Below are 14,990 nucleotides of genomic sequence, written 5' to 3' on the forward strand. Positions count from 1 at the left end.
ATAAAAATTATAATATTTATAATAAAAATAATAGTATTTTTAATATTAATAATATTAATTATAAGAAAAATCATAATATTTATATCACAAATAATAATATTTTTAATATTAATACTTTTAATAATAATAATAAAAATAATAATATTTATCATATCAATAATAGTATTGAATTTGTCTGGCAAAAGTTTTAATAGTAATAATTTTTTAAAAAACAATTATTAGCGATAATGATAATGATAATAATAATGATAATGATAATAATTGATATTATATTTTTTTTTCCTTTGCAGGGTCTGCAGACCCAGCTACTCGGGTCTCCAAACCTAAGGTGCAAGTCAAAAGAGACCCCGGCGTGCGGGTCTCCACCCAACGCCCGGGTCTGCAGAGTCAGGCACACGGATTTGCACCCAACACGTGGGTCTGCAAACCCATACACACAAGCCTGCAGACCTGCTCGTCGGGTCTTCAGCGAGGCATGCGGGTTTACCTAGCGTCCAGGGCATGGCAGCCCCAATGCCAGTGTCTGCAGCCTGGAGCTGCTGCCAGGCGCGCGGGTCTGGCTCTATCGTCCTGGCTTGAAGCCGAGCGCCAAGTGTCTGCAGCCTGGGTCGTGTGGCCCCACCAAAATCCGAACTGATCATTTTCTCCCCGACCAAAAAGTCAACCCCACCCCCCTACAATCTTTGCAACTCTTTGTGACAAGGACAACTCTACCATTATACCTCCCCAAATCACAGTGCTTTTAGCAAAAAGAAAACTCAAACAGTACAGTCCATAGTGAAAGCACTCACAGTCTACAATAATTTACGTTACTATACCGAACAGTGCAATTCACAGTAATTCACATTACAATAAAACACTGATTCTTTTATGCTGTGTTTGTTTTCCCGAAACTGGTTTCCGGAAAACTATTTTCCAAACTTTCCTGTGTTTGTTTGCCATTAAAAAAGTTGGTCAACGGAAAACACTTTTCGATCAAAGAAAAATTTGACCTGGTTTCCAAAAAAGTGTTTTCCTTTTATTTTAGACAGAAAACACTTTCCGAAAGTTGTGAAAAATTTAGAAATGTCATTTTATTTACTTATTATATCAAATTTGATCCTCAAACTTTTGATTGCTATATATATTTTGTTTTGAATATTTGTTTTTCAATTTCATCCCTTAGAATTTAATTTTTATATTAATTTTGGTCTTTATTTTTATAATTATTATTTGTTTTTTCCTTATCATTTTTTAATTGAAATTTTTTATCTATCAAATTTGGTCCTCATTCTTTTGATTGTTACTTATTTTATTTAAAATAATTTATGAAATGTTAATTATTATTATTTTAATTTCTTCATCTTTCAATTTTTTTATTTTTTAGATTTGATCTTTATTATTTTGATTATTATTTTATTTTATTTGAGATAATTTATAAAATTATAGTTTTTTTTTTCAATTTCATTCTCATTCAACTTTTTAATTTGTAAAATTTGCTTCTTATTATTTTAATAAATTTGAAAAAAATAAAACATTAATAAGTTATTTTTCAGTTTATTTTTCATGACATAATAAAAAATTAGAAAGTATTTCCAATTTATTTTCCATTACACTATCAAATATCAAAAAATAATTTACTTTCTCATAATTTACTTTTCAGAAGATAAAAATTTTACTTTAAAAGAAAAAAAACTAATGGGGGATTAGATATATTTAATTTGGTCTGAATTTATGCTGTTCAGAATTCCCTACGTTGCAGGGTTTTGCATTTTCGTCAGGACGAAGTGTGTGTGATATTTGGTGCCAGAGTGTCAAAAATCTATACATCAAGACAAACAAACAAAAAAAAAATGCTCGATTTTGCTCTTCGAAAATCCCAGAATACAGTAAGAAATTGAATATGGGAAGAGTTACAGAACTCTGTTGTGTGGAATACAATCTCATTTGACAAGCCATAGCCACAAAAAATTACAAGCTCCGAAAGGAAACAAATTACAAGCCACTCAGGTTAACTCAAAATTCTGTCAATGGCACCTCCCCACTCTGAAATCTTTTTTGCTATTGACAAATTTCACACCAAAAGCCGATTGCACGCATGACCTAAATTCAATGATTAGTATTCTCTAGTTCTGAAAATCTGTCACTGCCATTGATGAACGCTTTGGTCAGTGGGGGAGCAAGGTACAAATGGTACAAAACCCCGGCCACCAAAAACAGGTCGCATGAAGCTATTATCAAATTTTCTCCAGTAGTGGTGGACTGTGTGAGAAGGGGTGCTCAAGAGCATCCTCAAGCTGGTTCGACGGGGCACGTTGTGGCTGGCCTGGTTGTCCTCTGAATCCTGTCTATTGAGCAGTGGCACAGCAAAGGATTTAGGACTAGATGGTTCAGAAGACAACATGCTGGCAGTGTGTTTTTGTGATGGAAGCAAGATCCTCACTAGTGGTTTGGTCATCAATCCAAACACCTGCATGGATCAAACAGTTTACTGCATCAGTCTTGTGTTTGAAACTAACCTTTGATTAGCTCAGTTTCCTGGTAGCGGATTGGAAATTACAAGAATCATACGCGAAAACGAAAAGTGCATGATATAAACTTTTTGGAGTCCCTATGCTACAGTATCTAGTTCAAGCCATTGACTCTTAACATAATTGCAACAAACGGTGCACCATTTTAAGAGCAATAAAAGGAAATGAAAATGAAGTTGGATCACAAAATCCAATCTTCAATTCAGATTCTAGCTCCTGGGGCTTAAATCAAGTTGACTATTAAAACATCATATCTACAACAATATGTTGGCTGGAACGGTCCAGCTTCGGAAGGAAAACCTGTAACTATAGTTTCTAGCTTTAAACATGGAAACTGTAAAAGTTTGCACTGAGCTAAAGTGTGCAATTAAAGCACAGGCAGGATGGTAAAACAGCAGGTTATTTCTCCTCCTTTTCTCCACGGAGATGATGCATTGTCTTACCACTGTGCTGAAAAGGACAACTGTAATTGTGCTGGTGATCATGATTGCATTGCCATGCAAATGAGTATGGCCTGACCTGGTGAACTGCAAGAATAGTAATAAAATTATAATTTTGATGAGAATAAATATGCAACATAAGAGGATATAAAGACCCTCAAGGGCCTTAACCATTGGTCTATTAAAATCAACATAAAATCTCCGAGGGGAAATTCTAATACTGTTGGTGGATAGCAGGAACATAAATTGTTCATATGAAACTATCGCCCAGGCTCATAGCTGAAAGATGTTTAACTTAGTCTGTGTTTAAAAACAAGAAGGAAAGCCCTATCATCATAGAACAGATTGAAAAAAAAAAAACAAAACAAAACAAAAAAAAAAAAACAAATCCAATAGAAAAGGAATGCTTTTCGATCTTTTTTACCTGATTATAAGCAAGAGCCATAGAAACAGCACCACGCATAAGACCTGCCCACCATATTGTTACCTTCCAAACAAAAATTCAGGGTGACATTAGACATCAAGTGATTCACACACGTTAAATGCCAGAAACCAGAATAGCTTGAGAGCATACTTGTTGCTTTATGTCTATTTTCTCATACGGGAACTTCTTAGTCAAGTTGGATAAAAAGGATAGAGGGAAAACAAAGGCTGCTCTTCCAACTAGAACCAATCCCAAGAGTATTGAACTCACCATAACTGATGTTCCAGGGCTGAGAATTAAGAGAGAGGTTAACCACTATATTCAGAAAATGGTGAAGATAATTTTGTTTCAGCTTGTATTTTACAATCTTGGAATGTATTTGTGTGGCAACTAATCTCCCATTTTATGCTTAGCCTCACCTATCACTTACAACCTTCCATTTTTCAATATCCAAGGCATCCATGCCAACATAGAGGAAGATGAAGATCTCAGCAACAAATGACCAAGTAGCAAAAGCATGCCTGAAATGTTCAAGGAGAACCCCAAGTAATGTGATAGCTAGAACAGAATTTGAGGTAAAAATAGAATACAAGAGATTTTGTATGAATTGCCACAAACACATTTCAGGATATGTAACTCAACATACTTAGTTGTTATCCTTGAACTTTCAGTTACATTGTGCCATGTGTAATGAGACATAACAATCCCACAAAAGAACACAGTGAGAATGGCGCTTAGATAGAATAGCTGCAAGAAAACCCGAAATTCAAAAAATGATGGTTAATCTGCCTTTCACCACTGAAATTCAATCTAATAGTAGAAAGCACAAGCAAACGAGGTCCTTGGAGAGGTACTCTATGATTGAGAGAAATCTTACCTCGGCCAACATATATGAAAGGTAAGCCATGAGTATCATAAGAGCAACCTCACGATCGGTAGAATGCCTGGATTTTGTGGCAAAACAAAAATTTATTAGAGCACAAAATAATTCCCAGCATGTTATTCTAGCAAATATTTCTTTTGTCACCTGAGCTACCACGGAAATATATGTAAACATGAAACAAACTTGAGGAATACGTTGTGAGATTTTAAAGACATTAAGAAGAAGTGAAACTCCAATATCAAACAGCAATCTCAAGATAAACTGAGATTTCATCCACTTGCAATTGAGCTGCTGTGGTTGTTAATTTTTACTGTCCTAAACCTCTATATGGGATTGAAACTAATCATGAATTTATGTTTGATAATGATTTACTAACCTGCCGAAGTAGAGCTTTTTGATAATGTATGCACTAAGTAGTCCAGTCTGCAGGAGCCAAAAAAGTGTGCAATGTCACAAAACACAATAAATACAGAAACATCACAAGCTAATCACACAAGCATGGGCGCATGCGTGCACACACATGTATAGAGAGAGGGAGAGAATTACTAGAACTCCCAGTATGGTGCTTGAGATAAACAAATATAGAAAGTTTCCGAGAAATTCAGCTGCAATGCTTGAGTTGATGTGAGATAGGTCAATGCTCTGAATTGCATGGAAAAGCACCACTGATGTTGCATCATTTACCACACCTTCCCCAAAAACCAGACTGTATAATAAAGGCGTCTCATCCTGGTTAAGAACCTGCAACAACACAAATTGAAGTACTCAAATCACTTTTTCTGTGTGAGTTGCTTCAAAAGTTGTAATCAGACCATATCTTCACCAGGAGTCTCATACCTGCAAGGTACAAACAGAATCCGTGGCTGAAAATATTGCTCCAATTGCTGCAATCAAGGCAAGAGATGAGCATACACAAGCAAGCTATCTGATGGCAGAAACAGAGTCTTGAAAACTTCGAAAATAAAGAAAGAATGTGATATGGAATATACCAAGATAGTCTCCAATTCTGAGGGAACTGATGTTCATTTTCTTGAAAAAGTGAGTGGCGCCTATGCCAAAAACAACAAGTTAATCACAAATAGAGTACAGCTAAGATCATTATTCAGCACTAACAAGACAAAGTATTGTCATGAACTTGATGTTTTAGTGTACCTATTGAAATGATGGCAGTGGATATCAGAGTACCGACTGCGCCAAACAGCATGATAGTCATGAAGTTGCGGAAAAACTGCTTCTTCTTTACCTGGAACCTGGTGGGAAGACAGAATAACTCATGAGATGTCCCAGCAACAAAAATTTCATGACAACTGAGCTATTCTATGGCTCATTTGTTTCAAATATCGAAGAAAATTAGAAGGGAAAAAATAGCTTTTCGGGATGATGCTTGGCATAATTCCATTGTACACATAAAAATCTGAATCAATCTCAAGCAAGCAAGCAAACACTTAAGGTCTCAAGCTTAAAATGAATTGATCAGCAAATGATACAACCCTAGTACTAATAAAGGAAAATACACACACACACACACACACTCTAACTCACCCAGCGTTAAAGATGATTGGCGGAAGCAGATAAATAAAGAATAAATCTTCGCTGAAAACTAAGAGATGCGAGCTCTTTCCTCCTGTTGTTAGCAAAATCACAACTCCAGTGCACAAACCCTGCATGCATTAACTCACCATCAAAACCTCTATAACCCCACCGAAAAAATAACATAAAAGGAAGATACTGACTACAGCAAGTGCAGTAATGGACTCGTTCATCCATCGCTGCTCCTCTAGTAAATGACCAATTACTATACACGCACAAAGTAGTGCCACGAACAGGTTTATTGGCACCACTGAGCTATGATCAGACGATAACATTGCTCCCATTTTCCATAAAATATCTGCCATGCTAGATTTAGTTAAAAAAAACAAATAAAATATTTCTTCTTTTTGATCAAGTATTTTGCTCCTTTCAGGATATAAAAAGCAAGAAAATATTAATGTTACAACAAATTTGGATCTTGAAGAAGCTAAAACTTAAGGGAAATTGACTATTTTTCGAAAACTTCAGCAGAGTAAAGCAAATTTGTAGAGTGACAGCGAGAAGCCGGGAAAGGGAGGGTATATATACAGTTGGAGTAGAGAGTCAAAAGGTTCAAAATTTTAAAGCATGAAGGCCGTTGATTAAGATTTGTCAAGGGGAGTTGACGGTTGTGATTACATGAGGAGTTTAAGCGTTGAGTGTGGGGATATGTAGTTAATGGAACTTTGGAAGGGAGTGGAGGCAAAGAAGAATGTAAAGTGAGGAGGAAAGTTCATGTGAAATGATTATGTCGTCTACAGAATCTATACAACAATGGAAGCCAAAAAAATAGGAAAAAAAAATTGAAAATTAGAAAAGGAAATATTTGGAGGCTTGTTTTACCAGGGAGTTCCGGATGTAGTTTTCAAACTTGACTTGCGATAAGTTTGAGATAAATTTTAGATTATATATTAGATGGGTTTATTTGAATTAATTCAAATTAATTTAATTTTTTTATTTTATAAAAATATAAAATAATATCATTTAAAAAAAATCAACAACTTTGTATTAAAATTTTTTAGGTTTTTAGGCTGACAGGTTAGAGATCAACTTGAATTTCTAATAGGATAATACTAGTTTAATTCTTCTCCAATAGTTTATTGAAATTTGATTTAAATTAGATACTAAGTTATCTAAATTATAAATTAACTCATTAATTCAGTCCAGGTTTTAAAACAGTACTCCCCCATCAGGGTAAATGACACTTAGATTTCATAAGATTCATGTATCGTTACGATAAAAATGAGGTTATTATATTATATATGCCATGTTCAATTCTGTGTACCTGGAAAATATATTAGTCTTGAAAATATAGGAATTATGCTGCAAGATTTTCAGCTTGGGTGGTGAATGGAAAAATGAAGATGTTTGTGAAGGATGGGGTCCGTTCAAAGCATTTCCTTTTTTATGGATAAAAAATCACGCACGCATTTTGTAAAGCAGGTGAAGTTGGAAATACAGGAAGAGAGTTTGTGTTTATTTATTACTAGATAATTATTTGAGCTACGCCTTGAGTTCAATTAAATTTTTTTAATATAAAAAAATATCCTGATGTGTTTAACATGATTTTTCTAGCATAAAAAAAATTATGTGAGGATTAATTTGATATAGTTTAATTAACTTTATAAGTCCAAAAACATTTCGAACAACTGGTAAAAATATAGTTTAACTAAAAAAATCAAGATCAATCTTTTTAAAAATATTAAGATAATAACATATTATATCAACTCGAATTTACTCAATGTTAACCTGTCAAATTCCCGACTCGGATCATAAGACTCTAATACCCTCTAGAAAGCAAATAAAAAAATTAGTAACTCCAATTTTTAATCAACTCAATATTAAATGATGAAATTAAAAATAAAATTCAATTAGAAAAATAAGTCAAATCAACCCAAGTTAACATGACAAACCTAAATCATGAAACCAAGATAACCCCATAGAAAAAAAATCAAAACAAATTATGAAGCTCAATTCCTAGTTAACTCAAAGTTGTGAGATGGAATTAAAAAAAGAACATAAAAAAACCATCATAGTCAACCCAACTTAACTGATCGAACTTATGACTTGAATCATAAAGCCGAAATAACTTTATAGAAAGTAAATCAAAAAAATTATAAAACTTAATTGTTAATCAATCTAATATTAAAGGATGAAAATAAAAAATCAATTAAAAAAAACTGAGTTAATCAGGCTAATACATGACCCAAGTCATGAGACCGTGATAACTTATAGAAAACAAATAAAAAAAATAAAACTTAATTCTCAATCAACCTAACATTAAACGATGAAGTTAAGAAAAAATCAATTAAAAATAAAAACAAAAAAATAACATGAGAAAACACGAGTTAACCTACCAAACTCAGGTCATGAGATCAAGATAACTCAATAGAAAATAAATAGAAATAAGTTGTGAAGTTCAATGCCCATTAAACTCAATATTAGAAGATGAAATTAAAAAAATAAAGACCAACTTGAAAAAGGCCAAAGCATTTTACTATTCATTGATACATTGAAATGCAAGGCTTTTTACTATATGTTAATTACAATTATAACTATAAAGAAAGTAAAAGGTGTGGTGTTTCACTGTAGATGTAGATGAAAACATTGCCCATCCTCTAACACTTCACTCTAGGTTAGAGTAATTAATATATTTTTTATTTTGATCCTCGAACTTTTTTTTCCTCAAATGGATCCTTATTTGATTAAATTGTAACCCAATTGCTTTTAATTTATCGAGCTAGGTAAAAACTTGAAAGATAAATAAGTAAAATGAAAAACACAGAGAAACTACATTACCATTTCCAAAATTAATTTGAAAAGTTGACTTTGATCCTTTTACTTTACAACTCACTTATTTTCGGTGCCTTAATTTTTTTAAAAATCTATTTTAGTTCAAAGCTTCATTTCTCTTATTTTTTAGTTTTGGTTCGAGATGCAAAAGAGAAAATCACTGGATTTTTGGGATAGAGAGAAAACATTGGTATACATCGATTCTGACTACCAAAATTATCAATTTTAGTGTTAATGAGTTTCGTTCAATGAGAGGAGCTTTATTTGGGTTTTTTTTTTTTTACTTTCAAATTTTATGAGAGAATAGATCTAACATTGGGAGGTTTTTAGGTTTCAGGATATATATTTTTTTTGGATTGTTTTTTAGGTTATTTGAAGATATAAACAAGTTTATTTATGTTTTCAAGGTATTTTTTTATGTTTTAGATCAAAAAATAGTTGAAAATGATTTTTTGAATGTAAAACACCTCTACCTTGATTTTCCAGCGACCCTATAGCTATCAAAATCTAGGTACAATAAGCAGTGTCGCCTGGTCTCCTTTTTTTTTTTCAAAACAAATAGAGCTTTTAAAAAAATATATATATCAAAGCTCAAGCGTGTGAGTCTAGGCTAACAAACCCATACACCTAGCTTTTTTACTAAGGCCCAAGAGTGATGAGCCTCCCAGACCAACGCGCTTGGATTTATTTTTTTTATGTTTTATTTTATTTAATTCATCTTTCTGATTTTGTGATTTTTTTAATTTTTTATTGACTTTTCTTTTTAATTTCATAATTCAATATTTAATTTATTTTAAATTGGTTTTGTTAGTTATTTTGTTTTGCTTTCTATTAAGTCATCGCGATCTTGAATAAATATTATGTCATCTTGTCAGTGTTTGATTGAGCGAATATCTATTTTTGTTATTTTTTATTTATATTCATTCAAGTTATTTTTAGAATCACCAAGTCTTGAATCACATTAAAATAACTTTTATGTTAGAAAACATATTAGCAATAATAATATTTTTTTTCACATTAAAAAATATTAATCTAACTTACTTACGATAGGATCACATAGCATGACCCAAGAGCACATGAAAAAAGGGTCAAGTGGAACAAAGAATTTGACAGGTGTTTGTGCATGTCAAAATCACTGGTGCACATGTAAGAATGAACCAAGGAATACTCTCGAATTGAATTTCCTAATTGAAAGGGTATATATGAAGGTGTAAGAATCTCTAGTGTTATTAGTGGTACTGTTGCTAATTAATAGCAAGCATGCATATATATATATATATATATATATATATATATATATATATATATGTTAGTTAGTCCGTACGGTTGTGCCATTAATTAGCCATCAAGAGTGGCAAACCAACTCAGTGCTTGCTTTTTTTAACATGAGAGCGAAAGTGGGTTCGGTTCCTTCTTTGCGCACCAATGGAATTTGTTTTTTGTTTTAGTGGTCGGTAAATCTTGCAGACACACACACACACACACACACCACCATGGGGCACACGCCCAGCACGGATGCTGAACAATAAGGAAATCAAATGGTACGACCACGAGTGCTGCTGCTGCTGCTGCTGCGGGTGTACGGAATTTTTAACTGTTATTAATTGTTTTTTATAGTATTTTTTTATTTATAAATATATTAAAATTTTATTTTTTTATTTTTTAAATTTTATTTTTAACATAACCATTAAAAAAATCCAAAAATAGTAATATTAATATTAAAAAAAATTTAAATTTTCATAAACCATGTTTGTAGCACAATTATTCTATCAAAATTTAAAATTTTTTTATTTAAAATTAATTTTTTATATTTTTATATTGTTTTAATATGTTAATATTAAAAATAATTTTTTTAAAATAAAAAATATATTATTTTAATATAATTTAAAATAAAAAATAAATTTTAGAACAAACACTATTATAATTATATTCCTACATTAGTTTTTTATTTTCCCCTCCTGAGTAATCATATGAGCACTCTCTGTGCACCTTCTCGGTAGCAAGCTATGATTACTTGCTATTAGTTTAATACCGACAAGAATGATAAAATGAAAGTTTCACCTCACCCGCAGATATCAGTGCCCCTGCCCCTCTATTTTTTTTTTATATATATATAAATATTCAAGTCATTTTACATGTATTCTAATTAATTTTATAAATTCTAAAATTAACAATTATATAAATCTTTAAATTTCTTAAAATTTATGAAACTCAAACCGGTAATTTCTAAAAAACAACTCTAGAACTTAATCAATTAAACTATACCCCTCAGAATTAAAGTCTCTACTTTCTTATTCCACGTTATAATTTATATGTTATGGAATGAATTTTTTAAAATATGTTTTTAAAGTTTTTTTTAATAATAAATTAATATTTTAAAAAATATTTCTTAATAGTTTTTACATATTGATATCAAGAATTTAAAAATACTTTATATCATATTACTAAAAATACACTCATTTTATTTCTAAAATATTTTAAAAATAACATGTTTTTATTTATCTTAAGTGTTTAGGAGATAAATTTTTCTTATATTAATTTTAGAACCTGAATTTGCAGATATGAAATTTAGAGAATTTGTTGGGTCTTACACTGCCCAATAAAGGTAATATTCGATTCTATTACATAATAACTAAACTAAAGTTATTGAGAGTTGAATGTGCTTCGTTAAAAAAGCAAATGGGTACATAATTATTACATATTTGTTTCGATTTATAATATGTTTCATTGTCCTGACAGTGTTTGTTTTCCACAGCGGAGCTTGGGAAACTTTAGAAAGATGCTGGCTCCACTTTTAAGAACCTCTTCGACCCCTGTACTCCAAATCTTATACGTAGTTGTGTAATTATGAAGGGAACGGATCCATTTTGCTTTCAAAATTAAACCATAAACTATAAACCTTACAGTCTCTTGTACTCTTAAATTATTCGAAATAATAATAATATATAAGTTTGGAGATAGTGTATTTTGGAAATCAATACATAATTACAATGTTTTCTTATGCTCAATAATTATGTTCTATGTATAAAAAATAGCCAATAAATACTGGTAGTATTGATTTTAAGAGATACTTGTAGTGTTTTTCATTACTCAATAATTGTATAACTTTATTCATCAAGAAAATAATCACACACACACACACCTAGTCATCTCTGATTTTAAGACATACCTAACCTGATATAGCAAATAATACTAGTATATATAGATTGAAAAATTAGAGTAGAAATTTATGGTGTGTGTTAAAAAAAATTAGAAATTCAGGGATAAAATTTGTTATTTTTAAGGCCTCGATTGTTTGGCGGAAAGTGATTTTCTAGAAACCACTTTTCAAACTTTTCTATATTTGTTTGCCATTAAAAAAATTAGTCAACGGAAAACACTTTCTAGTCAAAGAAAAATTTGACTTGGTTTTCAGGAAAGTGTTTTCCTTTCATTTTGGATGGAAAACACTTTCTAAAAATTGTAAAAAATTTAGAAATATCATATTATTTTTTAATTATAACAAATTTGGTCCTCAAACTTTTGATTGCTATATATTTTGTTTTGAATCTTTTTTTTTTAATTTCACCCTTTAAAATTTGATTTAATTTGATTTTTATATTAATTTTGATCCTCGTTTTTATGATTGTTATTTGCTTTTCTCTTATTATTTTTTAATTGAAATTTTTTATCTATCAAATTTGATCCTCATTCAATTGATTGTTACTTATTTTATTTGAAATAATTTATGAAATTGTAATTATTATTATTTTAATTTCATCATCTTTTAATTTTTTTATCTGTTTTATTTGATCTCAATTATTTTGATTGTTATTTGTTTTATTTGAGATAATTTATGAAATTAGATTTTTTTTCAATTTCATTCTCATTCAACTTTTTAATTTGTAAGATTTGTTCCTCATTATTTGAATAAACTTGAAAAAATATTAATAAGTTATTTTCCAGCTCATTTGTCATTGCATAACCAAACACTAGAAAATGTTTTGCAACTTATTTTCGTTATTTTTCATGACACTATCAAACATCGAAAAATAATTCACTTTTCAAAAATCCACTTTCCATGAAAACTACTTTCCAACAAACAAACGGGGTCTAAAATAACTAAATCTTTTACATAATAGAAGAGAAATCAACAATAACTTTAACTCTAATTCGCTTTCCCGTTTGGTTGCAACATGTGATTGAATCTTAACTCCTGTTTGGTATTGTGTTCTAAACAGAGTTGAGTACATTTTAAATTTTTTTAAATTATTTTTTTATGTTTTTGAATTGTTTTGATATGTTAATATCAAAATTAATTTTTTTAAAAAATAAAAAATATATATTATTTTGATGCATTTCTGAGCGAAAAACACTTTAAAAAACAATAACTATCATACTCTCAAACATCCTTCATAGGTTGCACCTCATTAACAAACGATATCTTGAAGCAAAATCCAAACTCTAATATTTTAATAAGTTTTGATGTTATTTATTTAACAAACATATCTTATCTACTTTTACTCTATACAGTGGTTGTATTCTTTCATATTCCTTTTTTAAGAAATCTTCACCTTCATATTTTCTTTACAAAACTTGAAAAACCAAAAAATAAAAAAAAAATGTATAAACTTGAAACATCTAAAAAATGAAATAAGCCATAAAAATATATAAATAATTGATAAATGATAAAATATCGTAAAATTTATATTATGTAATCAAGTCTTTATGAAATATAATTTGGCATCGCAAAATGATTTTCATCATCCTAAAATATTTTATTGTCATATTTCCATCAAAAATATTTTTAGTACACAAATATTACATAGTTATAAATACCTCGTAAAAAATCACTTCTTCATATATTTTGGTATTTACACTTAAATGAAGAGCATGATACATATTGTGTGCTCTTACACTTTAAAATATTTTATTGTTCACTTGTAGCTAAATATTTTATTACATGGTTTTTTACACCAATATTTTATCACTAGCTAAGATGATAAACTTGTAATTGAGAGAAGTGTTTCACATACTTTTTTTGGTTCATGTAACGACTCTTTTCTCTCTCAAAATCTTCAATCTAGTTGTTTTTCACATCTTGAAAAACCACATGGACAAGGAAGATTTCTTCTCTTACTTTTTGATCGAGAATAACAACTAGTTTTAGTATTTTTCTATAAATATCCACTTGATTTTAAGTAAGAACTCTCTCTACATAATCTCTCAATATTTCTAATTACTCTTGATGCTTTGATATTTCTCATTCTAATTTTTTATTATTATTATTCTTTTGTATTCTCTTGAAAAGCTTTGAATCTTAATTGCCTCAAAATCACTATTTCATCTTCGTGTGTTAGATTACATTCTCAGAAAGATTAAAGCTTATTCTCTGTAATATTCATTTGTGTAAGGTGTGTTTAGAGAAAATCAAATTGTGATATATCTTTTGGTAGAGAGCAAAAGAGAGGTTTACAATCTTGAGCCTTAAAAAAAACCATGTAAGGTTTGATTTTTAGCCGACAAAAAGACTAGGTTTAATCTTGAGTTTGAAAAAAAGATTAGGATATGTTTGATCTTTAGCTCGTAAAATGATTGAGTATAATTTTAAGCTCAGAAAAAGATTGTGTATTCGATTTGGTATCATCTGCTAAGTAGACAGTATGTGATGGTGAATACTTGAATGGATGTTCAAGGAGTGGAGTAGGTGATTGTTCTAACCACTATAAAAATCGGTGTATCTCTCACTATCCTTATCTCTTTAATTTGTGTATCTTGATATTAATTGTTGATTTCAAATTGTTAAACGGTTTGGTATTAATTTTGTCAATTTTGAATTTATTGGAGATTAATTTTTAAAATATCTTAAAAATAGATAAAGCTCTAATTTACCTTTTCTTATACTTTTTAAATCTTTCAAAACTTATATAAATTGTTACATTAGATGCATAATACAATATTTTACAAACATATTAGTATGTATCCACTTTGAAGGAGGTAAGACAATTAATACTTTTGCAATAATGGATTTTTAGTTGCCTTTAAATTTGTAGCTTTTAACTCATTTTAGGTAATTTTATTATAGTGGTGTAATTTCCTATTTTACATTTAATGAAATAAAAATTATATTTTAAAAAGCAACTTTACTTTGTGCTATAAATGATTCCATAGTTAATGTAAATTAACCAATTGTTCTTTATTATTTTATATTTGTAGAATTCCTCTCATATATGTATCTTATTAGTGTTTTAGATATAAACAAAGCAACTTGACTATCTCTCCCTAGTTTGTTCTCCCAAACAAATTCATACTTGACCAAGAATTCTTGCCACTAAGCTTGTTGTTGTGACGACTTCTTCTATGTCTTGAAGAAGGTGTTAGCAACATTGTAG

General features: G+C 30.1%; 1 protein-coding gene across 1 annotated transcript; it reads right to left on the bottom strand.

Moving 5' to 3' along the window:
• Positions 1–1,840: 1,840 nt before the first annotated feature.
• On the bottom strand, positions 1,841–6,350 carry LOC133696177 (sodium/hydrogen exchanger 1-like). Its single transcript, XM_062118282.1, has 14 exons — positions 5,991–6,350; positions 5,800–5,918; positions 5,410–5,507; positions 5,247–5,306; positions 5,095–5,141; positions 4,804–4,998; positions 4,634–4,680; positions 4,252–4,318; positions 4,021–4,121; positions 3,794–3,895; positions 3,525–3,663; positions 3,375–3,437; positions 2,954–3,037; positions 1,841–2,449 (listed from the first exon to the last, which is right to left on the bottom strand). Exons 1-14 carry the CDS (start codon positions 6,150–6,152, stop codon positions 2,123–2,125), a joined length of 1,611 nt encoding a protein of 536 aa, XP_061974266.1. The 5' UTR covers positions 6,153–6,350; the 3' UTR covers positions 1,841–2,122.
• Between the last annotated feature and the right edge of the window lie 8,640 nt (positions 6,351–14,990).

The sequence above is a fragment of the Populus nigra genome, chromosome 6 (assembly GCF_951802175.1).
Source record: "Populus nigra chromosome 6, ddPopNigr1.1, whole genome shotgun sequence".
Lineage (NCBI taxonomy): Eukaryota > Viridiplantae > Streptophyta > Magnoliopsida > Malpighiales > Salicaceae > Populus > Populus nigra.

What these genes read in the sequence shown, in the direction of transcription:
- LOC133696177 (XM_062118282.1), bottom strand. Translation starts at nt 6,152, where the DNA reads ATGGCAGATATTTTATGGAAAATGGGAGCAATGTTATCGTCTGATCAT. An exon ending in CCAATCATCTTTAACGCTGG is followed by an intron (nt 5,508 to 5,799) that starts GTGAGTTAGAGT and finishes TCTTCCCACCAG; the next exon opens with GTTCCAGGTAAAGAAGAAGC. An exon ending in TTTCATATATGTTGGCCGAG is followed by an intron (nt 4,122 to 4,251) that starts GTAAGATTTCTC and finishes GTTTTCTTGCAG; the next exon opens with CTATTCTATCTAAGCGCCAT.